Consider the following 26,941-nt stretch of genomic DNA (forward strand, 5'->3'; position numbering starts at 1 on the left):
ATGCTCCACTACCACACTATTTTTAGCACCTGAGGCTGACACACTGAGACCAACCAAGCTATCCTCAGCACCCAGGGCCATGCTCGAACCAACTAAGCTATTGGCTGCGGGAGGGGAAGAGGGAGAAAAGGGGGGAAGAGTGGGAGAAGCAGATGGTCACTTTTCCTGTGTGCTCTAACTGGGAATTGAACTCAGGATGTCCATATGCTGGGCTGACGCTCTATCCACTGAGCCATTGGCCAGAGGTTTGACTATTGTCCTTAATCACCCTTAGTCATTTGTCCCATTCACATTACTGTCTGGTAATTTAAAATGCTCTTTTAAATCAAGGATCTAACCAACATTTTATTTTTTATTTTATTTTTTTAAAATATTTTATTTATTGATTTTTTTAGAGAGAGAGGAGTGTGAGAGAGAAACAGAGAGAGAGAGAGAGAAGGGGGAGGAGCAGGAAGCATCAACTCCCATATGTGCCTTGACCAGGCAAGCCCAAGGTTTCGAACCGGCGACCTCAGTGTTCCAGGTCGACGCTTTATTCCACTGCGCCACCACAGGTCAGGCCCTAACCAACATTTTAAATAGACTCATCATTTTTAATATCAAATTTTCTTGGAACTGATATATTTTTTTTTTTGCTAAGCCAAAAAACATAAGCCAGTTAACAAAAGGATACAGTGGAAATAAATTGCTCTTTTAGAAGTTACAAATTTTTAGTGTAGTTATTAGTATTGCTGCCATGAGGTATCTGCTGAATAGTCAGTTTCTTTAATGTTTACATTTTTTGAAAATTCACCATTACATTCCCATCTGCACGAAGGCAGTACTGGCTACATCTGCGAAGTCTTGGATGGCAGGCAGCCTGATGCCAGGGCAACACTTGTCATCTCACTTCTTCCAGACAGAAGGAAATTTATAAATTGTCTTCTTTCTTATGTGTTTATGGACACAGCTCATTGGAAAAGCTGATTTGAAAGAAGTTAGGACTAAACTTCATCGCATGCTATTTACTCCTGTGCACCACAGCTGCCAATACAGATGCTTTTCTTCTTGCTAAATGGGATGAAATTTAATATTGGCCATTAGTCAGATCTAATTATTCCGATAATAAAGGTCAGACTACTAAGACTGCAATTTCCTTTTGGGGAACATTAATTCCTAGTCAATAAAACTTTTTTTTTTAAGTATTCAATTTTCAGAGAGGAGAGGAGAGGAGAGAGAGAGAGAGAGAGAGAGAGATATTGAGAGAAGAGAAGGGGGAGGTTCAGGAAGCATCAACTCCCACATGTGCCTTGACCAGGCAAGCCTAGGGATTCGAACTGGTGACCTCAGTGTTCCAGTTGGACACTTTATCCCACTGCGCCACCACAGGTCAGGCCCTAGTCAATAAAATTTGAGTGCGCATGTTCAATGAATAGTTTCTCCTTTGCAATGTACTCTTCCTCTAGTCTTCTATTGAGTGTTGGTTGTAGGTAAATACAGAGAAACACATTTTCAGAACACAAATCCATGCTGTTTAAAGACTTGGGACATGGGAAAGGAGAATAAGGACTCAGAGGGTTGGGCCAGGGCGTCTCAACCTCCAGGGGAATGGCAGGGAACCCCGTTTCTGGGTGTGCTCTACGTACTGGGTCTGCTTCCTTTGTTGTTTGTGTTCTGGTCTGAGAGCGGACCAGACGAAGAGGGCATTGGTGGCATGGGCAGCAAACACGGGGTTGTTTGAGGGAAGTTTTGTTACCACGTGTGTGAATGAAGGAAGACGCTGGTGTGACATGGTTCTCGCTTGCTACTCAGCATCCTGAAAGCTCTCGCCATTCAGAGGGGAGTTTTGCTAGATCATAGCTACCGCTCCTTTTCTTCTTCTTAAGTGAAGTGACCTGAAGAAAAGATGACACATAACCCACACTCGGATGCTGTAAACCTGCCTAGGAGGAGACTAAGCCACCATTTCTTAATCTTCCTGCAACACTGGTCTGAAAGTCTCTTGAGCCAAGAAGGCAAATTCAACAATCCTTTTGATGTCAAGTTCCAAAGCGCTGGGATTAGAATGTAGCTAAAACAAAGCGGTCCTTGGTTTTAGAAGTTTTTAATAACCTGGGGAGTCTAGGGTGTGCCCACTGCCTTTTATTTTATGATACAATTAAGCCCGTCTACCACACAAACCGGACTGACAGTTGATGGCCAAGAGGTTCAACACAAGCACGTGTCAAAAATGCTGGTTTGACAACTGATGGCTCCAGACACAAATAATGAGACCCTCCCCAACGAATTCTGTGGAAACAGACGTCAATACCTTATTAATACATTCTTGGGAAATGGGGAAAAAATAAGTGCGACACAAAAGGAGCAATGAAGCAAGCAAGGTAACATCCAGAATATGTGGGTTTTCCAGATTCCAATTTAGCTTTTGCCTAAGAACATGAGACATGTCAGGGGGAACTACCCACCCACCCCAATCCCAAAGCATTTTTCTAAGGCCAGCCAAGGTTTCTGGAGAGAATATGTGTTCCATAGGAGAAAATTAAAACAAAAACAAATAAAACTCTAGAGTTCACTGATTTGTTTTTTGTGGTTCAAAGTTCCAGTAAGAAGTATGTTAAAACACATAACATGTGTAAGTCATCCTAAGTTGTCCACAACCTATGATCATAATGGGAGAAGGATGTGCAGTGTGCCTATAAAGCTCTAGAAAGCTAAGGAGCGATGACAGTACCTGAGTTCTAGAGCTCAAGTATGACACCCTGAAGCACCCAGAGGTCTGTTTCCAGAAAAGCAAGTGTGTGTATGGGGGTGAGGCTGGGGGGGCGGTAAGGAAGGAGTAACTTTGAAGCAAAGCAACAACTTCCAACAAATAACCGCCCAAGTGCTAACGTTCCTGAAGTGGCCTCTGATCAACTCCAGCTGGCTGGGGTGCTTTGAAAGGCCTGGAAAATATGCCTTTTTAATCATTTAGGGCATTTACTGCCTGCTAGAAATGAAAAGAGTCATGGTAAAGCAGTGTAAGGATGCAGAAAAGGACATAGATGAGGGGCGGGACAGCCCGGGGGGACATCTGCTGGGCACTGAGATACACTTCTCAGCAGCCCTGCGAGGACACGAGTCCACATGAACCTGGGAGGTGGCGCTCACAGTACTGGGAAAGTTGTCTAAAGAAAGTCTTTTCAGGCTGTAAGTAGCCCCTGAACGATGAGGGGCTGGCGGTATCTGGTACAGGCCGGCCACACGAGTGACAGGACAGCTACGGACCACCTTCCCGAGTCTCAGTCTTCAAATCTTAAGTTATTTAACTGGGGAGAATTTTAAAGCATATTCTTACAGAATCTTATAAAGTAGAAATCAAAATCCATAGAAAATTATAAAAGCAGAGAAAAATTATCTTGTTGTGCTGGCTAATCTGGTGTGACCCCAGAGCCCTGGAGATCCAAGGACTCTGTCAGAATGTTCCAACCTGGTTCTGAGCTGCACACACCGAGCACGGCAGGTACAGAACACACCAGAACGGGCCGGGAGCTGACGCTGCACTGGGGCCGCAGGAGCAGTGATGGGAAATGAGGACTGAGTGAGAAGCAGCAGCAGGGGAGCAACAGGGATGGAGAATACAGACGCAGATCTGACGGCAAAGACCGGAGCAATTCCGAGACAAAAGCTTGAACGAGCCTGTTCTCTGGGAAGAAGCCACTGATGCCCAACATCTCTCTAAAGGTCTGCAGCTGTCTGGGCTGAAGCCCCTTGCAGGCCACGGCAGCCTTCACTCTCGGTCCCCCACTGCCGGCTCACAGTGAGGTCTCCACCGAGAAGCATCCAAAAAGGACATTTCAGGTAGACTTTACTTTTTTTTAAAAAAAGTACTCAAATGAACTATACTGTGAGAGCTCCTCAAAAACTTTTTTTATTTTTTGACTGGCATGCTGCCTGGTACATAATGCCAGGCAGGCATTAAAAAAAATTTTTTTTTAAATAGGCAACTTATAACACTGGGAACATTTCATTTCAGTGTTTCAGAGAATGAACTCATTCCTGAAAAAGGTTTATTCTTCTACCACTCTGGACAACAGAGGTTATGTCCTAATTTGTGAAAGTCACTTCAGACAGAGTGGAACATTTTTAGATGAACATTTAAGTGCTTTGAAAGGGCAGTTAAAAACTCCAAAGAGGCCCTAGTCGGTTGGCTCAGTGGTAGAGTATTGGCCTGGCGTGTGGAAGTCCCGGGTTCGATTCCCAGTCAGGGCACACAGGAGAAGCACCCATCTGCTTCTCCACCCTTCCCTTCTCCTTCCTCTCTCTCTCTTCCCCTCCCGCAGCCAAGGCTCCATTGGAGCAAAGTTGGCCCAGGCGCTGAGGATGGCTCCATGCCCTCCACCTCAGGTGCTAGAATGGCTCCAGTTGCAACAGAGCAACGCCCCAGATGGACAGAGCATCGCCCCCTGGTGGGCATGTCAGGTGGATCCCAGTCGGGCGCATGCGGGAGTCTGTCTGTCTCCCCACTTCTCACTTAAAAAAAACCCAAAACAAACAAAAAACTCTCAAGAAATTCAAGAATTGTCATCATTGCAGGGAAGACAGTGGCTTCCAGATTCGGAGTGCTGAGAGGACACAGGAAATGTCTTCTGTTTCTCTCCTTGACCAGAATCTTCAGGACAGTTCTCCTGGTTGATTCCTGTTGGCAGGAGGCGGACCAGCAGAGACGGACCATGAGCTTGTCCAGCCAGCCCAGGCCTCACACTGCAGCATGGCCCCACCAGGACCAGTGGTTTAGCTATTGAGCATGTCACCCTGAAAGTGCCTCTGCCATTTGTCCCACTACATGGAGTAATAAGAACCAGAATCAGGCATTCAGGGCTCTTGTCAAAGGGGGACTTCCACTGAACTGGTTGGTATTCTATGTGCACTAGACATGAGCAGGGCTTTTACAAATTAAATAACTTTCTTAAAATATAAAATATCATTACATTCAATTCTCTTTGAAAAGTCTAATCAATTCCCAAAATTAATTTACAAAATTTTGTGCAAAAACACTGACCTCAAATAAATAGGGGGAAAAATGGGAAGAGCTAAACTGTTCTTTAAATTAAAAGTTAAAAATACCAGCTGCACTTCAAAGAATTTGCAGGATAAAATGCATCAAGAAGGCCATGAAAACAGCCCTCAGAGTCAGAGTTGCATTTTCAAGTGAGGTTTTCTGTGTTCAAAACTCGCAGTGAATGCCCCCGCTGAGGTCCTTCACCACGCCCTCTTTGACCAGCTTTAGAAGCAACCTTGTCTCCGTGGTCACGTTGTGCATGGTCTGAAAGTTCATGGCAGCCATGCAGAGACTGTCAAAATAATGCAAAGGTGTTTTGGGTTGACTGAGGTCATATCCGAAGCCTGCCAAACTGACTTCATCACACAGATGTGTGGCTAACACAACAGCAATGACACCCATCGTGGGGACATTCTGAAAAAGAAAAAAGACAAAAATGTCTTAGTACAGTGCACTGCTTCCCAGGTAGTATCCATGCTATGCCAAGTAACAAAGGCTGCATGGGGGTTGCAGTTTGAAACATCACACAATTTTATGTATCACAGAATTCTAAAGTCTGACTTGCTATTCAAGTTAGTATTCTAGACTCTAAAACAGTCTGTGATGCGAATACTTTTAACACACCACCAATAGGCAGCTTGGCAATTCTCTTTGTACCAAGCTAAGAGGTGTTTTTCCTAAAACTTCTACCTACTGATCCTACATACGGTGACCAGTATTACAAAACAAGCCCACTTCCTCTCTCACACAACAAATGTCTAAGGCAGGGGTCGAGAACCATTTTGGCTGAGAGAGCCACGAACGCCACATATTTTAAAATGTAATTCTGTGAGAGCCATACAATGACCCGTATACGTTATGCATTATCCAATAAAAATTTGGTGTTGTCCCGGAGGACAGCTGTGATTGGCTCCAGCCACCTACAGCCATGAACATGAGTGGTAGAAAATGAATGGATTGTAATACATGAGAATGTTTTATATTTTTAATATTACGTTTTTTTATTAATGATTTGTCTGAGAGCCAGATGCAGTCATCAAAAGAGCCACATCTGGCTCACGAGCCATAGGTTCCCGACCTCTGGTCTATGGTCTGTTCTGAGGTAAGTGGCCAAAGGACCTTCCACAGTTCTTCTCGGGACCTGTCCCTCCCTGGCTGGCACCTGTGGACGGCTCTGCCTGAGGACAGTGCAGCATCAGCACCGCCAGTGCGGCTGCGCTCACCTCTCACCTGAAGCCACGTGCCACATCCCATGTCAGGCCTTCATTTGCTGTCCTGGCAAATAACACTTGAAGGCACATGTATAGCTGCTAAGTCAGTTTCTGCTCACCCCTTCTGTTTGAGCAAAGCTAGTTTTAGGTCCCAAATGCCCAAACCAGTTTGGATTCTGCCTGTACCAGCGCTCCCTCCTTGTGGCTGATATCTTGCCATTAGCAAGTCTGGAGCCCTGCCTTCAGGATCTCCACCCAGCGTGGGTACAGACAACTCACAGGGCAGGAAGGAACAGCAAAGCCCTGCAACACCTTCCAGGCCTCTCTGAAGGCTGCTGCTGATTTACTAACTGATACATTTTGTTGTACATTTTTTTCAGGTACAAATGTACCTCCTCTGTTCATCTTAGTTACATCTGTGGTTTCCACAAATAACTCTCCTTTCTGTAAATTGTAACAGGTGGGATCAGGAAGCACCTGTTGCACCCACCATCGGTCCAAAGCAGCTTCCTGCTCCGCAGTGTGTTGCATCTACTTCTCAAAGCCAACCTCACTTGTTAAAAAGGAACTGAGTCATTCTGCATGTTGGGAATAGAAACCAAGAGAAATAAACCCAATGGAAGCCTTCCTCCTATTTAGCCTTAAGGCCCTAAGGCAGCGTTCTGCTATCTCTACCTGTGGTCACCTCCTCATCCAGCACATCAGGGTTATGAAAATCAACTGTTCACAGGGACAATGTACGGAGAGTAACTCAGAAACTGTCAAAAACTACCCAAACCATGTTATCTCTAGAATATACCCTGTAAGATAATTGTTCAACACACTCTACTCTCTGCAGAAGGCCATATGCATGAGGAAGTCTCTGACAATGCAATTTTTTAGACCACAAATCATCTTTTTAAGTTACTGTTTTCATCCAAAAGAAAAATGCCACCTTGTCAACTATAAACATAAACAAATATTCAATTCAAATGATACATGGATTATAATGTAGAAGTAAAAGTCTTTCCTAGACTCGCCCTCTCAAGAAGGGCGTTCTTCACTTGATGTTTATTTCCAAGTTTTTTCCTGTGCATCTCTACATACATATTTTTATTTTGTAAAAAATGGGATTGCATGAAATGATCTGTAACTCAATTTTCTTATTTATTACGGAGGTGTTCATATCCATTAGGTTTTCTTCATCTTTAGCAGTTACACAACACTGCACTGACTATACCATAATACGTTTATAAAACTCCCTGATAATGTTTATGCTTTTAGTCCTTTGCTATTAAAGCTATGGTGAGCATCTTAGAGTAGCCATCCATCTCTTCAGATATCTCTAATGTCTTTATACTAAAAATTTTACAGTAAAATTCTTGGGTCAAAATTACTCAGATTTAAAATTGCTAGATTACCCTCCAGAAAAAGTGCCAACATATAAATCTATGCAAAAGCTAACAATTAAATTCCGCCCCAAATCAAAGAGTTAAATTCAATGCCTTTATCTGCTTTCTTCCCAAAAAGCCTATTCTGTTAAGCACTCAGACTTCTTCTCTGCACCATTCATCCCTCCCTCTCCGGCTGCCTACCCACCCAGTATTGTTAATAATAACAATAAAGGAAAAACAACCAAGAACACCCCAAGGACATTATCAAGCTTTTAAATCTTTGCTAAGAAAATAGGCAAAATGTTATTCGGCTCTAATTTGCTTTTACTTAATTATTTGTGAGGTCGAACATTTTATCATGTATTCCTTAGCTGTATTAATTTATTCTTTTGTGAAATGTCTGTTCATAATTCTCCCTATTTATTTTTGTTTGGTCATCTTTTTTTCTTTTTGATTTAAGGAGATTTAAGATCTCCTTGTACTTTGAGAACACTGACTGTCATATATTTGCTACCCCCCCACAAACGGTTATTTTGTTCTAACTTTTCTGATACTGTTTGTCATTCAGCAATTTCATATTTTATACAAAGATGTCCATTTTTAAAAGGTTACCTTTTAAATAAAATCTACCTATAAATAAACAAATGACCATTTGCCCATGTTTAAAAATTACCATGGAATTTAATAAAGAAATAGGACACTTTAAAAGATACAAAAATCTAAAACTACTGAAAGATGCCCAAGTAGATTTATAGTATAACCTCTTTATAACTTAGTTTAAGAATCTCGCCAGTTTGTTTAAGTCTAACATTGTAAGTGATACTAACAGATGACCGTGTTCTGAGCCCCTATGTGCTTCCACATGGGAGAGAGTAGCTAACACACCCTAGTAAATGACTCCAATCACAGACTGACAGCCACTGGGGAGGCGCAGAGCCTCTCTTCTCTGAGAGGGAAACCGCACCTCCTGAGGGGAGGACTGGCCCTGGATGTGCTCCTGCACGGGCAGGGACTACAGGACTGTGCGGGCTTGCCGTGGGTGTAGAGGCAGGAGAGCACAAAGAGGGCAGAGCACCTGAGGACAATGGCAGCTGCCCAGGGGAAGAGCTTCAATACTGAAGCATCCAGGTGATCGGGCAGTCATGCCTGAGGCTGGGGCCAGAGTTGACTTTAGCGGTCACTGATCAGAGTTAAGAACCAGGTTTTGTTTTCAAGGAGTATATTTAGGTGTTTGTTTTCCATAATAATCACAGAATTCTTCCTTTAAAATGTACACAGTTGTTTTCACGAATCTTTTAATTAGAATTTGATCTATATGGCAAATAGAAGAACCTGCTAATCTGCCTACCAGGGACTACAGCTAAGAGTCTAGCTCAGTGTTTGCAAATTGTGACCCTGACCAGCTCTGCCTCCTAGGAAAGATCTCAGGCCCTCAGTTTGAGCAGTGGCCCCTACATTTCAAAATTCCTTGATTTTCTCTACATATAAAGGTTTTGCTCAAATTTTTGTTGAAGAATGATTTTCACTGCTTTACTGACAAGTTTTAGAGACACAAGTCTATTTCAAACCAGAGATAATAAAGGACTCACCAACCCCTGGTGGCAACACAGGCTAATTGCAGGTAAAGAACTGACCAGTGAACAGCCTCTAGAGCAGGGGTAGTCAACCTTTTTATACCTACCGCCCACTTCTGTATCTCTGTTAGTAGTAAAAGTTTCTAACCGCCCGCCGGTTCCACAGTAATGGTGATTTATAAGGTAGGTAAGTAACTTTACTTTATAAAATTTATAAAGCAGAGTTATAGCAAGTTAAAGCATATAATAATAATTATTTACCAAGTACTTTATGTCGGATTTTTGCTGTTTGGCAGAATAAATCTTTATAAAACAACTTACTATAGTTAAATCTATCTTTATATTTATACTTTGGTTGCTCTGCTACCGCCCACCATAAAAGCTGAAACGCCCACTAGTGGGCGGTAGGGACCAGGTTGACTACCACTGATCTAGAGCAGAGGTTTTCAAATTAGGCTGCAAAATAAAATCACCTGTGGAACTCTGAATATCCCAATGTATAGACCACAGCACAGACCAATTAAATCAGAATGTCTGGGGAAGGACCCACGCATCAACTGAAAAGAACTGCTCTAGGGGCTGACTTTATTTACTATCCCCTATAAAGTGAGAAATTCTCACCACAGAATCAAAATGTGAAGAACTTTCCAGATTATCACAGTACCTTTCAGCATCCTGATATTAGTTATATGGAGTCCCAGAGTAAGAATACCTTAAATAACATCTCAGTGACCCATATGTTAATGGGCTGACTATACCAAGCATTAAGGAGCCCTGAAGTCACGGTGCAGAGCGGTGCAGAAACTGCTAACCATGGGCTAGGTTTCTCCCCTGAATTGTGCCTCTGGGTAGACAGCTGAGCCTAAGTGAAATCTGTACAGATGTACCTCAAACAAAGAGAAGAACAGTTAACTTTCAGTAGCAACGAAAATACCTTATCGCGGCCCCAGAACCTTGGCTGAGGCTCTGAATATTGAAGGATGTCAAAGGCAGTCTCTTTGATAATAACTGGATTCAAAATCCTGAAATGCTTTGGCTGTAATGGGATTTTTTCTGCCACCTGCTTCCAAAAGAAGAGTCGTACCCAAAATGGCTAAGGAAAGAAAACAAGCAGTCATTAGAGGCACTTAGCAGTCATCTGGATCAGTGGAGGAGAGGACATATCCTCTGATAATAGGCCAAGTTGTGGTTGTGACTCCCTGCGGGCATGCATTCTGTAGCAAAGTCAGAGTTTTGCAAATTCAGTATTTTAACTCAGAAAAGCAACTCTACAGGGCCCGATTCATGAAGGTGGCACTAGACAAGGGGAAAACTACAGAAGCGGCTCTTGTTTGGGGAAGAAGTTCCTCAGGGAATGACCAGAGGGTAGATTTTTTAGGATTGAGAGCCACCATTTTACCCAGGGGAGACTAAGCAAACAGCCAATTAAAGGGCAATGGTGCTGTGAGCGCCTGGCTCCTAACACGCCCCCAACCCATGTCTGTGTCCCAGTTCTGCGAAGTCTTGTAACTGACCATAAATCATTTCATATGTGCTTCACCTCCCAACCAGAACAACCTCTACTCAACAGAAAGTCCAGAAGACCAGGATAACCTGTACAGAATCAAGCTCTGGAGAGACAAAAGTCTCCAACACAAGAAGCCTATGTGAAAAGTCTACTATGTCCAATTAATTTATGTGAACAGAGTTTGTGCATGTGTATATAAATGCACACACACTCCATGACAGCTAGCCTCTAAAATTTATTTCAATACAATAGGCAGACTATAAAGTAATGTGACTGACTGTAAAGACAAACAGCAGAAATATGGCCACGTGAGGGACATCTCCTCTACATCTGCCCCTCGGAATGCTAGGAATTTACTCCTGTAAGAATACTACCAATCAATCAAAGCATTTTTGGAGAAGCTCTTTGAGAATTATTTCTCAAGAGATTTTTTTGTCTATTCTTTTAAATATCCTCAATAATGGTTTACATTAACCCATGTAAACTACTTTCTACAAATAGCCAAAAGCTATATAAGTTCATGTCTGGTGAATAAATTGGGTCATTGACTTTAGTAGTAACAATTTTGGTACAAAAGTTGATATTCCCATTAAGTAAGACCATGATTTCCACCTGTGACTCAATGAAGTTCTGAAAGCAATTTCCAGCAAGGAGTTCTGAGGGGTTTCTACAAAAGAAGTGGTTATTTAAAAGACAACACAAAAGAGTGTGCATTCCATTATGTGTTTGTTTACAAGTAAGAGTCTGTAATTACAATTAGAGACCCCTTCACTTTTCACAAAGACACATTTGATGGCTGAATTTCTAATGCTTACCAGGGATTCATTTTTTACCATTGCTTGAAGCCAGTTGAAATCAACACTCTTAAATAAAACGGCAACAAACAAGTCATTGGAGTAATATTCAAAATCAGACAGTGGGGCACCCTCTGGATAAGTCATCCTTATAGTAGTTTTATTTCCAACATGCTCTGAATATCCTTCAATTGGTGCACTGTTTAACCTAGTTAAATAAAAAGGGCAAAATGACAAAGAAAGCCATTAACTATCGTATCACATCACAGAATAATCCGCTCATCAAATTCTCTACACTTGTCTTAGGGCTGGAAATGAGTCTGTGGTTGGGGGCAGGGTGTCCCTCCTACCAGCTCCCTCCCTCCAGCTCAGCCTGTTCCAGGCGCTTGATGAATGCAGCCTTTGGTCTCCAGTGAAGGACACTAGATCTGATCTCTAAATGTCAAGCAATTCTCTCTGCTCCTGCCATTTTGAGCCAATCCAAACATATTATATTTGGGGCTTTCTCTGCATTAGTAATGCTTCCTTGAACACCCCCCCCCCCCCCACCTTGTGCTCAGATATTAGTAGCTTTTGTCAGAATTTCAAAAGGGTAATCAGAGAGGAAAACCTAGAAACCATGCCAGCCACGGTGGCAGTTCTATAGGGACAGGGAAGGCAATGAGCCCGGGTGGAAGCCTAGTCTTAGACCAAGGGTTGGGGACACTTACAGCTGTTAGAGCAACAAAGGCTTAAACAAGGTGGTTGTCTGGAGGAAAACTCTAAGGATTCTTCCCGGAGTAGTACTACTCACCCTATTACACAGTTTCATGGTCTGTTTGGTTCTTCACCTGTATTATGTCACCTGTGTCTAATCTTTCTTTTCTATTCCACTGTCACTTCCTCTTCTAGATCTCAAGACACCTAATCTGGACTATTAAAAGATATTACTAGACATAGCAACTAAATACAAGGCATTATCCTGGACAAGGTTTTTTTTTCTTTCTATTTCTCTCCCCCACCCCCTTTCTTTTCTTTTTAAAAATAAAGGACATTAGAATAACTGGTGAAATTTGAATAAAGATTGCAAATGAATAAGGGCTACTGTATCAGTATTAATTTCCTAATTCTAAATATTGTTCTGTAGTTCTATAATACAATATCATTGTTCTTAGAAAACACACACTAAAGCAGTGGTTCTCAAACTTTTTGAAGTCGGGGTGCATTTAAAATCCTACAAATAATTGTAAGTGCACGATATACAAATTTCTGAGAAATATGTTGTAATAATTAAGTCAAATATTAAAAAAAATAATGTCCAAGCGTGCTTTTATGGTAATTAAATACAACAAAATTAAATTTATTCTGACATTAAAAAACATTTTTATGTTACATTTTTTGAGTTATGCTTTTAGAATTCATAAAAAAGAAGGGTTGAAAAATAAAAAAACAACAAAAAAGTTATCTTTTTATATATATAGATACATTCTTAGTAAGATTTAGTAAATTTGGCAGGTTCCAGTGTGAATGTGTTAAGTTTTTTCATTCTTGTGTTTATGAGAAACATGAGCCTGATGTGTCCTAGAGATTTCTTCAATGTTTGGGCATATATTTGAAAGGCAAACTCTCATTTCCTCATCAATACATTGAAGAATTCCTCTTTTTACTCTTAATTGTGTTGAGGGTAGAAAATCCTAATTCACATAAGTAGGATGTAAAAATTGTAGTAAAATGTTTAAAGCTTTTTTAGATTTTGCCACATATTCTTCTTTTATAGAAATCCAGAAGGCTTCAAGTGACAATTCCTTATGTTTAATCACCAATCCATGATCAGTGGATATAGCTGCCAGTTCTTCTTCTGTTAATGTTAAACCAAAATCACTTGAAGCTTTCATGAATGGGTTTCTTTCTTTTTTAAAAATTTTAATGGGGTGACATTAATCAATCAGGGTACATAGGTTCAGAGAAAACATCTCCAGGTTATTTTGACATTTGATTATGTTGCATACCCATCACCCAAAGTCATATAGTCTTCCGTCACCTTCTATCTGGTTTTCTTTGTGCCCCTCCTCTCCTCCTACTCCCTCTCCCTCCCCCCCCCAGTAACCACCACACTCTTGTCCATGTCCCTGAGTCTCATTTTTATGTCCCACCTATGTATGGAATCATATAGTTCTTAGTGTTTTCTGATTTACTTATTTCACTCAGTATAATGTTATCAAGGTCCATTCATGTTGTTGTAAATAATCCGATGTCGTCATTTCTTCTGGCTGAGTAGTATTCCATGGTATATATGTACCATATCTTCTTTATCCAATCCTCTATTGAAGGGCTTTTTGGTTGTTTCCATGTCTTGGCCACTGTGAACAATGCTGCAATGAACATGGGGCTGCATGTGTCTTTACGTACCAGTGTTTTTGAGTTATGGGGGTATATTCCCAGTAGAGGGATTGCTGAGTCATATGGTAGTTCTATTCTTAATTTTTTGAGGAACCACCATACTTTCTTTCATAATGATTGTACTACTTTACATTCGCACCAATGGTGGATGAGGGTTCCTTTTTCTCCACAGCCTCTCCAACACTTGTTACTATCTGTCTTGGTGATAATAGCTAATCTAATAGGTGTGAGGTGGTATCTCATTGTAGTTTTGATTTGCATTTCTCTAATAGCTAATGAAGATGAGCATCTTTTCATATATCTGTTGGCCATTTGTATTTCTTCCTGGGAGAAGTGTCTGTTCATGTCCTCTTCCCATTTTTTTATTGGATTGTTTGTTTGTTGTTGAGTTTTATGAGTTCTTTGTATATTTTGGATATTAGGTCCTATCTGAGTTGTTGTTTGAAAATATCACCTCCCATTTAGTTGGCCGTCTGTTTTGTCAGTTTCTCTTGCTGTGCAAAGCTCATGAATGGGTTTCTAATCCAATCGTATTGTTCAGTGTTAAGTGATGGAAAACGCTATAAATTAAATTCTGCCCGTCAGCCTTCAAGTCCTATTTTATTTACACTTAATTTTTGCTCACTTCCAGAATCAGATTCTTCAATATCACACTTCTTTTTGAGAAATCTATCCATTTTATTTGGGTATATTTATCTAAAAATAATAGAATGATGTGTTAATAATAAATATAATAATGACGTGTTAACAAAGAGTGATATTTCCATAATAAAATGGTATACTAGAGTAACTATATTTATTTTTATATCTAGGTACATGCCGTGAACCAGCACAGCTAGTAATTCCAGGTCCTGAGTGGGAATGGTATGGAATTAAGAAAATACGTGGAATTAAGAAAATACGGGGTCGGGAGGGCCCTGTAATTACTGCTGGCAAGAACAAAGTGTGCCCCAAAATCGCATCTTGCTTTCTTTATAGGGCAAAGTGGGCCATTAGTAAATCAATGAGATCTTTGATCATGTTTCTAAGAAAACTCAAGAATTTTACCAAGTGTAGAAAACCTCCACCATAATATTATCTTAACTTTATACCAAACAAAGGATAGAAGAAACTTGCCTCCAGTCTTTCCAGGGAACATAGGGGTAAACAATCCAGCAAAACAGCTTAACAGCCTTTTGCAACCTAATCAGGCAAGTGAGGTGGAGGGTTGGGCAGACTGTCAGCTTACAGCCAATTCCCTACACCTGTCTCCTAAAATCTAAACTCCAAAAACCCTGTTGGTTTTTTGGTCCCCAACAGGCACATATTTCTCTGGAATACCATAGGGTGCACCTGGAAATCTTCTAGGGCACACCAGTGTGCCCTGGCACACACTCTGAGAACCACTGCACTAAAGTATTTATGGGTAAAGTAGCTAGATATTTGCAATTAACTCTGAAAGGGTTCAGAAAAGAATAATAGTATATATTAAGGAAAATTATAAAGCCAGTGTGATACAGCTTTATCAACTGGGGAACCTGGGCGAAGGGTAAATGAGAGTTCTTTATACTATTTTTGCAACTTTTTGGTTAAATCTGGACTCACTTTAAGTCTAAAAATTACCTCTCAAAAGCTTCTTAACTGATCTTCTCCCTCATAATTATGCTGTCACCCTTTCTCTGTCCCCTGAGCTCAGTGGCCTCCCAGTGCCTACGCATGAAGTCCATACTCCCCAGTTTGGCATCTACCATCACGGGGCACCTTCCCAGCCCCCTTTCCTGTCTCCTAAGGATGCTTCTTCCTCCTGCCAGGTGAGGCCTTTTTCCCAGATCTTGCTGCCTACCCTCCTCCCCCTGAAGAGCCAAATCCCACGGCTGTCCTGCTCAAGGCCGCCCATTGCTCCCACTTCTCTCTCCTGTGCCAGAGTGCACGCTACAGGCACCCGTTTCTCACCTCTTTCCCTCCCATATCCCAGTCAGACACCGTTAGATGGGCAGAGGGCCCTTCTGTCTCCCCCAGTGCTGCCTGTGCACAGAAGACCATCCAGCTGATAACAGAAGGCCAAGATAGAGTTCTGGAAGCCTCAAAACCCTGCCTTTAGAATGCTGGGGTCTGGCTTGTATGACACTGGCCAACAGTGATAGCTTCACCAAAGAATAAGAACACCTAAAGCACATGACATGCACTGTCATATACACATCAGCCGGTGAAAGGCAATGGTTATAGCTGCCTTCACCCCGATCTTTACATTCCCACTTCACACCATGCTGCCTTCTGCTCACTGGGACCAATGGTGCCCCTCTTGCCTTAAAACTTGGTTCTTACCTATTTCTTTTATCTCTTGAAACTTAAAAAAGGTTGGTTCTTTCCTAAAAACACATTATATCCCTTGTCCTCTCCTCCTTAGCTCCCACAGTCCTACACATCCCCCAAAGTAGATGCTAACATTTATTGAGCATTTACTGACACTATTCTAAGTGCTTTAAATCTGTTAACTTGGTTTCATCTTCACAGTAACCCCATCAGGTATGTGCTGCTACTGCCTCTGCTTACAGACAAGGACACGAAGGCACAGGGCAGTTAGGAAACCTGCCCGGATCTCAGCTCCTGGGGACAAAGGCACCAAGAGTACGTATTTTAGCTTTGTCATCCTCCCTCATTCACTGCGAATGTCCTTATTTCTTTCTCTCTCTCTCTCTCTTTTTTTTTTTTTGTGAGTGTGTGACACGAAGAGAGGGAAAGACAGAGAGAAAGAGATGAGAAGCATCAATTCTTCGTTGTGGCACCTTAGTTGTTCATTGACTGCTTTCTCATATGCACTTTGACCGGGGGGCTCCAGCAGACCGAGTGACCCCTTGCTCACACCAGCAACCTTGGGCTCAAGCCAGTGACCATGGGGTCACGTCTATGATTCCACACTCAAGCCAGTGAGCCCATGCTCAAGCTGATGAGCCCGCGCTCAAGCTGGTGACCTTGGGGTTTCGAACCTGGGTCCTCTGTGTCCTAGTCCGATGCTCTATCCACTGTACCACTGCCTGGTCAGGCTAGAGAGTGTCCTCATTTCTGACAGTAGGTCCCACTACTGTCTCAGACCCCTAGACTGGAACTCTTGGTTGTCCTCTGACATTTAAACTATCAGAAAGTCCTGTAATTTACTTTTCCAATATGCCTCTCTTATTTGATTATGTTAGCCTCAATTTTCTCTTTCTCTGTCTCACACCAGGTCCCCACTCTCCAGGTCCCCACTCTGCATGTTCTGGCTGCAACCTCTAAACCTCAGTGCCCACCCATCTCTTCTCCTGCCTTCAATCAACTCTACATCCTGCTCTTAGCAAATTTAATTACAACTCAACTTTCATCATGTTCCTGATTCTGTACACCCTTAAGATAGGGACAATTTACTAAAATATAACAACATCCTTAAAAACATTCAAATATCTTTAAGCTAACAATTTTAGGAATTCTTGGAATTATTTTCAAGGAAATAATCAGAGATGTACATGTAGACATATATATGAGAATGTGTAAAACATTTTCACACTAATAAAGAAACTGGAAACAATCTAACTGCCCAGCAGTAGGAAAGTGGGTAAATAACAGCATATAATCAGTTAAAGGAATAGTGAACACTTAGTAAAATTAGTTTCCCAAAGATATGTAATGACCTCAAAAACGATTCATAATATTAAGTTTAAAAATCTAAACTTCTTAAGTATATAAATGTACTCATTAGTATATGTATAGAAAATGAAAAAAAATTCAGCAAATTAATAGTGGTTGGTTATGAATATTTGTGCTGTAATATTTTCTTCCTTATATTTTCCTGTATTTTTTCATCTTTAAAATGTAATAATTTACTTTAAAAAACTGTATTTATTTTAGAGAGGGGGGAGTGAGAGAGAGAGAGAGAGAGAGAGAGAAGGGGGTAAGGAGCAGGAAGCATCAACTCCCACATGTGACTGACTGGGCAAGCCCAGGGTTTCGAACCAGCAACCTCAGCGTTCCAGGTTGACGCTTTATCCACTGGGCCACCACAGGTCAGGCCAATATTTACTTCTTTAATCAGAAAAATTTTAACCAGCTAAATCAAGGAGAATGTAGGCTGACTGCCTTGTGTCCTGCTATGTGGGGTAAACACTCCTGTCTCCCTTCTGCACCCCAACAGCCAGCTGCCTCAGGCTCGTTCACACCAAACCCCATGCCAAGCCCTGCTCCCAGAGGCCAGGCACCCTACTGACTCAGTCGGCCCCTCATCCTCCTCTTGACCCTGCCTGACAGTCTTCCTCCTTTGCTGGCTTAACTGAACCTACCCATCCTTCTAAACATCATCTCTTCTAAAAGTGTTTTGCCAAACTGGGGTCCGTACAGCAGTTTGGAACATCTAATCATTTTATGTTTTTGTTTCAACTTTCTTAAACAGTTAACCTCCAGATGGCTGAGACATGCAGTACTGCACTGATCAACAGCAGTGAACTTAACTGTAGAGGAGAAAGATTGGTTTAAAACCAACGTACCTTATCACAACATCGAACTGGTTCAGGACACGGCCCAGTTCTAGTCCATGGAGTATTCCGCCGCTTCCAATAACCACACAACGCCTACAACTCTTTGCTTTCAAGTGGTCCGGAAAGTCATGCTCGGGCAATATTTCCAAAAGGCTCTGGACTTTACTGGAGAACCTCCGGAATCCAAAAGGAGGATCGTACTGGTACTCGGCCACATTCACGCTGGGGGCTTTCTTCACGAAAGGCAGTAAGCCCCTGCTGTACCTGTGCTCGAACAACTGTGCCATGGACTTCTCAGCAAACTTGGGCCGGCATTCCTCTTGCAAGACTTGCTGAGCATACTTCTGAGCCCTCTGGAACAGAATCGCACCAATCTGTGTGTGAGGCTGCCACACTCTCAGGCATTAGAAGTATCCTCATAGGTGACACTTTGTGTCATCTGTAAGCTGTCTGACCTGGCTCCCCTTTTGATTATTGTCTTTTAACATAGAACATCTGCTTTTAAGAGTTAATTTATGCTAGAAACTTGCAGAAAAAGACCTGGCAGAATCACATGACAAGGAGATAGACTCAAGAATATTTATTTCATTACAGAAATAAAGTAGAAAGGACCTCCACCTCCTATCACCCCCAGCCTAACATGTTCAAAAAATTTTTGGGGAAAAAGATACACTTTGAGGTGTTTCATAAAATCCTGTCACATCCTACAACATGGATGAACCTTGAGGACATTATACTAAGTGATAAGTCAGTCACATATACTGTAAGATTCCATTTATATGACGTATGTAAAAGTAGTCAAATTTATAGAAACAGAAAGTAGAATGGTAGCTACCAGCGACTGGGGGGAGGAGGAAATGGGGAGTTGTTTAATGGGTGGAGTTTCAGTTTTGTAACATGAAAAAGTTCTAGAAATCTGATTCGCAATGTGAATACACTTAGTGCTTAAAAATGGTTAAGATGCTAGATATCATGTTATGTATTTCTTACCACAGTTAAACATATTTTTATATTTCAGGTTCCAATCTAGCAGGATGATAAACACGCGTATTTATTAGTTGGGATAATGACTTTCACATAGTCTGGAATGCAAATTACTCTAAATGGAATCAGGGAATAAGGTCATGTCAACATAGATGTTGCCTTGATTCCACATACACTTTTCCCTGTAGATTAATATTTTGTATCAACAAAGAACAACTATCAATGCCAAGTACACTACCCCAGCTAGACAGAAACTATGGAAGAACATGGTACAAATGCGAATGTGCCCCACAGTCTTCCTCTTGGCCGAATGCTGCCTCAGATCCCACTGCCTGGCAGAAAGTTCTCCCTCATCACTGTGCTTTTTGTCCCCATTTCCACACTAGGCAGCCTTGGCCCTGCCTTATACTTCCTATCATCAAACCACTGTGTGTGTGTGTATGTGTATGTGTATGTGTATGTGTGTAGTCCTATATTTACTGGAATATTTTTAGGATTGAACATGTCCTTTGAACTATGTCAATACTATTTTGAGGATCATTATTGTTGTACATAATTTTAAATGTTTGCCCCTACTAAGTTGTTTTCTCAAAGCCTTGTTATTTTTGTCAGCTCTTTGTATAACACATTATTTTGTGTTTTTTAAATTGAATTTATTGGGGTGACATTCTTTATTTTTCAATTACATTTGGCTTACAATATCAGTTTCAGCTATATAACACAGTGATTGGACATTTATATAACTTATGAAGTGATCATCCCAGTAAGTCCAGTACCCATCTGACACCACACGTGGTTATTATAATATTACTGACTATATGCCACGTGCTGTCCTTCACATCCCCATGACTATTGTTATAAATGCAACTTGTGCTTCTTAATCACGTCACCTTTTCCACCCCCCCCCAACCCTCCTCCCATCTGGCACAGAGTTTACTGCCTCTGCCTATGTTTTCCTCTAGCTTTATGATTTCAGGTATAACATTTAAGTCTCTAATGTTAAACATGCTTGACTTTAACAAGTTATTAAAAAAATCCTTCTCCTTGACATTATTTTAATGATGCAAGGCAACGGCAGTTTAGAAATGTGAGATAATAAAAAACATCAGAGGCAAATAACAGACTCTACTACACTAAGATTTTAACTGGATTACTGGTAAACAAAACAAGTCACTCTACTATTAAAAGAAAACAAAAAAAACTTTTAACCATGATTAAGTGATACTGTGGTGGAGATGAATAATTTCAACCCAATACCTGCACCTCTTGATGTAGCTTTCTGTATTAGCATCAACTACTTCTTGGCAGATTTGATAAGATATTCCTTGGACAACGTTTCCAGCCTTCCCCTCTTCAGGAAGCTTTCTAGTCAAGTATTCTCTTCACCTTAGACTGCCCTGTTCCTTGAACAGGTCCTCCATGGCCACCCGCCTACTGTGGCCTCATGGCTCTGCACCCTGCAGCTGGCCACCACGGCCCCATACCTCTGTCCGCAGCTGCTATAATATATCTTATGTAGAAACACAGCTATTTTATTCTAGCAGAGCTCTACTCCCCCTCTTAAAGAAAATTACATTTTCAAACGTTATTAGTACCTGGAAAGATCACACCACTTTCATCTGAAGGCCTGGCCCAAGTTCTAACAACGGAACGTGGTATCATCTGAACCTCAGACGGTGCTGCAGACACTGCATAATCTCTGTCTCAGTTTGTGTCGTGATGCCTATGACACCTTGAAAGACCATCGCTAATAGTGTCACTTTGTGGGCTCAAGGTCGCATAACCAGAAAGGGCAGAGCTGGCAAGCTAACCTGGGCTAAGGATTACTTCCCATAACCTCAAAACCACGGCCTCTCAAGCAGAGAGCAGTACACTAACTTCCCTGACAACAAGTTTGAATTCGAATTGGTGTCTTCATGAAGAATCAGAGGGAAAGCCCGGTGAGGAGCTGGTCAGGACCCAGACGGCCCCAGAGTTGCAGGTCAGCCCCGGACCCAACCTGCTACCCAGCAGGCCCTTAATGCCTAGTTGGAGGGGCAAGGCAGAGGGCTGCACATAACTATACACATTTGTTGCTAGACTCTGGGTCTGAAGGTTAGAAACAGCAAATTTTTAGAGGACAAAGGTCTAATTCTTCACTACAGAATGACACCCGAAGCGTGTGGTTTTCAGAACCCCCCAGGATAGAAACGGACATCTGAGAAGTGCCAAGAGAGATGTAAGAAGCTCAGTGAAGGATTAGTGATGTAAAGAGGTAGATGACCAGCCAGCCGGACACCTGCACCAGGCCACCGGGCTGCCAAACCTTCTCACGACGTTTCATTGGGAAAGGGTGAAATTTCATTCCATTTCCATTTTGGCAGAGTTCCATTTCAGGCTTCCAAATTAATTTTCTAGATTGTGAGGTGAGCATACGGCTTAGAATCATCTTCTGACTGTGACCCTTCCTGGACCTCGTTGACAGTGGGTGCAATAAGTCAATCCCTAGCAAATAAATGTTTCAAATGCCACTAGAAACACCTAAAAAACCACAGCAGTATTTTTATTTTGTTTTAATTCCTCCAAAAATGTGTAACAAGCTCTCAGAAAGCCCCCAGGGGTAATTCCTTCTAACAGAAATTCCCAGCCTCTCTCCTCCTTGCATGCTTTAAAGCCCAGGGGAAACCTGACCAGGGTAAAAACCTCACTTCCTGGAGCTGTGACAGAGAGGAAGGCTTTCCTAGTCCCTGCTACAGACAGCTCCGAGGTGGGAAGCAAAGTAGGCAAGCGAGGAAGGGTGCGGCGGGGTCTGGATGGCATTCACCCAGGGTAAGGCCCACCAGGAAGTAGAGAACTGGGGACTCTCAAAGACACGGAACTCCCACAGCTCTCAAAGTAAGGCATTTGACTGGGGGCTTCAATTTTAAGAGTCTTCCCAGCTGAGCTTGCTGGCTGTCTACAATTAAGAATAAACAGACATCTGGTAGTTGCAAATGTCAATGACAGGCAATTTGCCATGGAAAACAAATGTGATATTTCACGGAAAGGTATTTAAAAAAAATAAAAGTATGTTGCTTTTTGTTTTCTATCCCACATATAAGTGAAGATCACACAGTATTTGTCTTTTCTGTTTGACTTCTTTCACTTAGCATAATGCCTCAAGTTCATCCATGCTGTTGCAAATGGCAGGAAGTATTGAGTAGTATTGAATGTACATGAGTAGTATTTCACTGTGTGTACATATACCACATCTTTTTTATCCAATCAAACAACAGTATGGTGGTTATTATCAGAGGAGAAGGGAGTGGGGGGATGTTGAAGAGGGTTAAGTGCAATTTCACATCTGAACCATACCTTCAAAGTGTACAAGCATTTTTTACTTATTTATTTATTTTTACCACTGGTACATTAAGGGATACTTATAAATAGAAATACAAAACCCACAGCCAACACACCTCTATTACTGCAGGCCAGGTCCAGTGCAAGCAGGGTCCCACTAACACTGCAAGCTGCTGAATGTCATCAGCAAAGCTAACAGCACCCCACCCTCATGGCCTTGAGACCCTCTTCTACTAATATAAATCCACAATAATTTAAATTTGTCCAAAAGCTTTGGGCTGACTCCACCAACAGGCTGGAAGCCAGTTCTTTTCTTTCTTTCTTCTCCCCTCCCTCCGGCCAGGGCAAGAAGCCGGTTTTCTTTGAGGTGAGCTCGCTCACACTGAACACCATCTCACAGCCAATCAGAACACCATGACCTCACTGGCCAGCTTCCTCAACCATTTCCTCCACTCTGGGGACTTGCGAGAGCTCTTATTTTTTGTTCTTATTTTAATGATGCACAACTACATATCCTATTTAGGAGCTGCTTAGTGTGGCCTTCAAGGCCTTGCAGTCCCTGGACCTATCTCATTTTCTGTCTCATATTCTGCTATTCCCCACCTCAAATACTCAGCAATATCCAACTCTTGCTTTCCTCTAATGTGCAAGGTCCTCTGAGGCACCTGTTTTTTACACATACTGTTTTCTCTGCCTGAAATGAAGCAGGACAACCTGTGAGGACCATTGTGAAAAGTGTGGCATTTTGACAGGGTCAACGGTATTAAAAAGCTATGTTAAAAAATAAGTCTTGCCTGACCAGGTGATGGCACAGTGGACAGAGCATCGGCCTAGGATGCTGAGGACCCAGGTTTGAAACCCTGAGCTTGCTGGCTTGAGCATGAGTGTGGGATTGCCAGCTTGAGCATGAGATCATAGACATGACCCCATGATAGCTGGCTTGAGCCCAAGGTCACTGGCTTGAGCAAGGGGTCACTGACTTGGCTGGAGGCCCCTGGTCAAGAATCGTATAAGAAGCAATCAATGAACAACAAAAGTGACGCAACTACGAGTTGATGCTTCTCATCTCTTTCCTTTCCTGTCTCTCTTTCTCTCTCTCTAAAAAAAAAGTCTCAAGTTACAGAATAAAAGAGACCCCTAATTCCACCATGGTTATAAGATGGTTTTCCTTTCTACTTTATTAATTTCTGAGCTAAGACTGTCACAAACATGTATGACTTCTATAACTGGCCCCCATTCATTCCTTTCCCCTACACAGGGACTTTCCACTTCACTCATTTATGTATTATCTGAATTTTGGGTGTTATTTTTATAATTGTAAAAAATAATCTTTTAGAAATCCTTTACAACTGGGTTGATGTGGTGGTCACCTTCTTTGTAGAAAGTCAGTTTTAGTCACCTCTTCTCCATGCAGGAAGTGGGTTTGGGAGGCTGACCCTACCCATTAGGTACTCCCATCCCCCTTGTCAGTGATTGCTCAGGAATCCTCACTGGAGCCAATCATTGCAGGGCACTGGCGGCAGTCATAGTCTGTTTCAGGGGTACCCAAACTTTTTACACAGGGGGCCAGTTCACTGTCCCACAGACTGTTGGAGGGCCACCACATACAGTGCTCCTCTCACTGACCACCAATGAAAGAGGTGCCCCTTCCAGAAGTGCAGCAGGGGGCCGGATAAATGGCCTCAGGGGGCAGCATGTGGCCCGCGGGCCATAGTTTGGGGACGCCTGCTATTATTGATCCAGCAGTAAACTTAGGTTTTAAAACTGGCCCCATAAGCCTAAATGAATGACTCATATTCCCTGTTTTGTGGGGAAAGTGATAGGGGAGTTTTTTTCTTCTTCTACTGCCTACTGGTCAATATAGACAGTTGAACAGGAAGTATTTATATTACTCCTGAAAGGAATTTAAACTTAATGTGCATTACTGAAAGTACTCAAAGCATTCCCTGCTTTTTAACTGTGGATTTTCTGTACAATTTGGAGTTCAAAGATGAGAAACCAAACTGTAGTTCAAGTAATATTTCCCCACCCCCGTAGAGTTTAATATAGTAAGTACATATTCATTAATGTAAAATGTTAGCACATAATCCCTGTCTCTCAAGGGCTTGCTTATTGGACAGTGAGGAAGACAGTCAATATGCCACAGTGGTAAGTGCTAGGATTAAGGTACAAAGGGCCTTTCAGAAACAAGAAGGATGAGCAGAGAAGGCTTTTAGAAAGGGTAATCCTCAAGCAGAGATTTGATATAAAAGATGAGTAACAGAGAGGCAAAGGGAGGGAAAGGCTTCAGGCAGAGAAGAAAGAATGCAGCAAACACAGGAGAAAGTCTTTTCAACAAATGGAGCTGGGCCAGCTGGACAGCCACATGCAGAAGAATGAAGTCAGATCCCTACTTCCATCCATAGACAAAAACTAACTCAAGAATGGATCAAAGACACGAACTATAAAAAGCTCAACTTTAAGATAAAAAACTATAAAGCTCTTAGCAGAAAACACAGCATTAGGAATGTTTTCTTAGGTCTGACACCAAGAGCACAAGGAACAAAAGAAAAAATAAATAAATTGGACTTAATCAAAATTAGAAACTTTTATGCTGAAAATAATAGAAGTGATAAGACAACCCACAGAATGGGAGAAAATACTTGCAAATAATATATCTGATATAAGGGACTGGTAGCCTAAATGTATAGAGAACTTGTACAACTTAATGATAATAAGACAATAACCTAATTAAAAGTTGGACAAAGAATTTGAATAGACATTTCTTCTCAGAACATATACAACTGGAAATAGGCACATGAAAAGATGTTCAATATCATTAGTTAGCAGGGAAACATATTTTGTTGTCTCGTTTTATACTTGTGAAATGGTGACCTTGCACAAGACCTCGCATTTCTCAGTTAATCTTTACTCAAGAGCAATTATCTTTGCAGCTGGTCAGGTGGCCAACAGTGTGCAAGAGGATGCATAGAGAATGTGGAGAGTGCATAAGAAATAAAGGGAAGAGTCCACAGGTATCAGTAAGTCATATCAAGTGTCACTCATTTGGGTCTTTCCTAGGAGACAAAGAGATTGGATGTCTAAAACAACTTTATCCAAGAGAGCTGTGAAGGGCCTTGGAATTGAAGGGACTTGGGGATGTCTGGACCACCAGCCCGATTTGGGGAGGGAGAGCCTGAGGAGGGGCTACTGGACACATCCTGGGCCAACAGAGCAGATGTGCTAATGCTGAGGAAAGCAGGTGAGTCAGTGAACATCTGAGGGCCGACATAGCAGAAACAGGAAGGCTCTGTGATCAGCAAGATCCCTGAGACTCAAGGACTGTATAGGCCAAGCTGTGCATTTATTAACTACACTCTTCATTTACTTGTTTACACCTGTTTACACCAGTGTTTTTTAATGCTGGTCCCTGGTGTCGGTCGGCCAGAAATTTTGTGGTAGTCTGTGAAAGAGTTAACCACCTTAATGCTGTACAAAGATTATAGACCCAGTGATCATAGTCAAATTTGCTTATGCTCTAGATGATTTCTGCCTTAGCATCCCTAAAATAATTATCCTATTTTCACTGGTCCCAAGTATAAAACGGTTAAAAACTATTGGTCTATACTACCAAAAATTTGAGTCACTTAGGATAGACACATTAAATCAGACACGTATGGATAAAAATCTGGATTAGAAAAAGGAGCTCTGTGACTATTATCTAACTCAACTTGACTACCCTACTGTACAAATGCTGTTACCTGTATTTCACAGCTAAGAACACTGGGTCTCAAAACAATTCAGAACTCTCCCAAGCTCTTACTGGCACTAAGTGACATTTACATTTGAATCTAGGTCATAAACTTAAGCTCTCTCCTGGCTGCATCAAACTGCCTACATCTCTGGCTTCTCAGTGGATACTCCCTTCCCAGGCAGACAGCAGGGTCACTAGGGGCTCAGACTCTGAAATGACATAGCTGGGTCCCCACCATGACTCCACCACTTACTAGCTATGATAACCTTAGACAGGTGATAATCTCCTGCCCCTCTACTTACCAGGCCTGTCCAGAGGGTTAAATGAGTTTATATTAGTAAAGCACTTTTAGAACAGTTACACAGTACACACTGAACTAGATTTAATAGGTTAGTTACTAAACTAGATGTGAAATTGGGCAAGCGGCTTAACCTCTCAGGCCATCATCTGTAAAGAAATAGAGAAATCTCCCAGTCATGAAAAAATACACAGTCATGAAATATATATGTTTGGCTATCATTATTACCACATTGCTATATTTTAAATCACATCTTCTTTCATCCAAAG

The 26,941-nt window shown here is 41.8% G+C and overlaps 1 protein-coding gene across 6 annotated transcripts in view; it reads right to left on the minus strand.

The window, feature by feature from the left end:
* Positions 1 to 343: 343 nt before the first annotated feature.
* Positions 344 to 26,941, minus strand: part of ST3GAL5 (ST3 beta-galactoside alpha-2,3-sialyltransferase 5) — a 69,598-nt gene continuing 43,000 nt past the window's right edge. For all 6 annotated transcript variants that reach the window (XM_066267607.1, XM_066267608.1, XM_066267609.1 and 3 more), the window contains 4 exons: positions 18,349 to 18,692; positions 11,498 to 11,684; positions 10,110 to 10,268; positions 344 to 5,431 (listed from right to left, as the gene is read on the minus strand). In XM_066267607.1, coding sequence (XP_066123704.1) covers positions 5,183 to 5,431; positions 10,110 to 10,268; positions 11,498 to 11,684; positions 18,349 to 18,692 — 939 coding nt within the window. In that variant the 3' untranslated portion in view covers positions 344 to 5,182. The remainder of the gene's footprint in view (positions 5,432 to 10,109; positions 10,269 to 11,497; positions 11,685 to 18,348; positions 18,693 to 26,941) is intronic.

This window comes from Saccopteryx bilineata, chromosome 3, assembly GCF_036850765.1.
Source record: "Saccopteryx bilineata isolate mSacBil1 chromosome 3, mSacBil1_pri_phased_curated, whole genome shotgun sequence".
NCBI classification, from domain to species: domain Eukaryota; kingdom Metazoa; phylum Chordata; class Mammalia; order Chiroptera; family Emballonuridae; genus Saccopteryx; species Saccopteryx bilineata.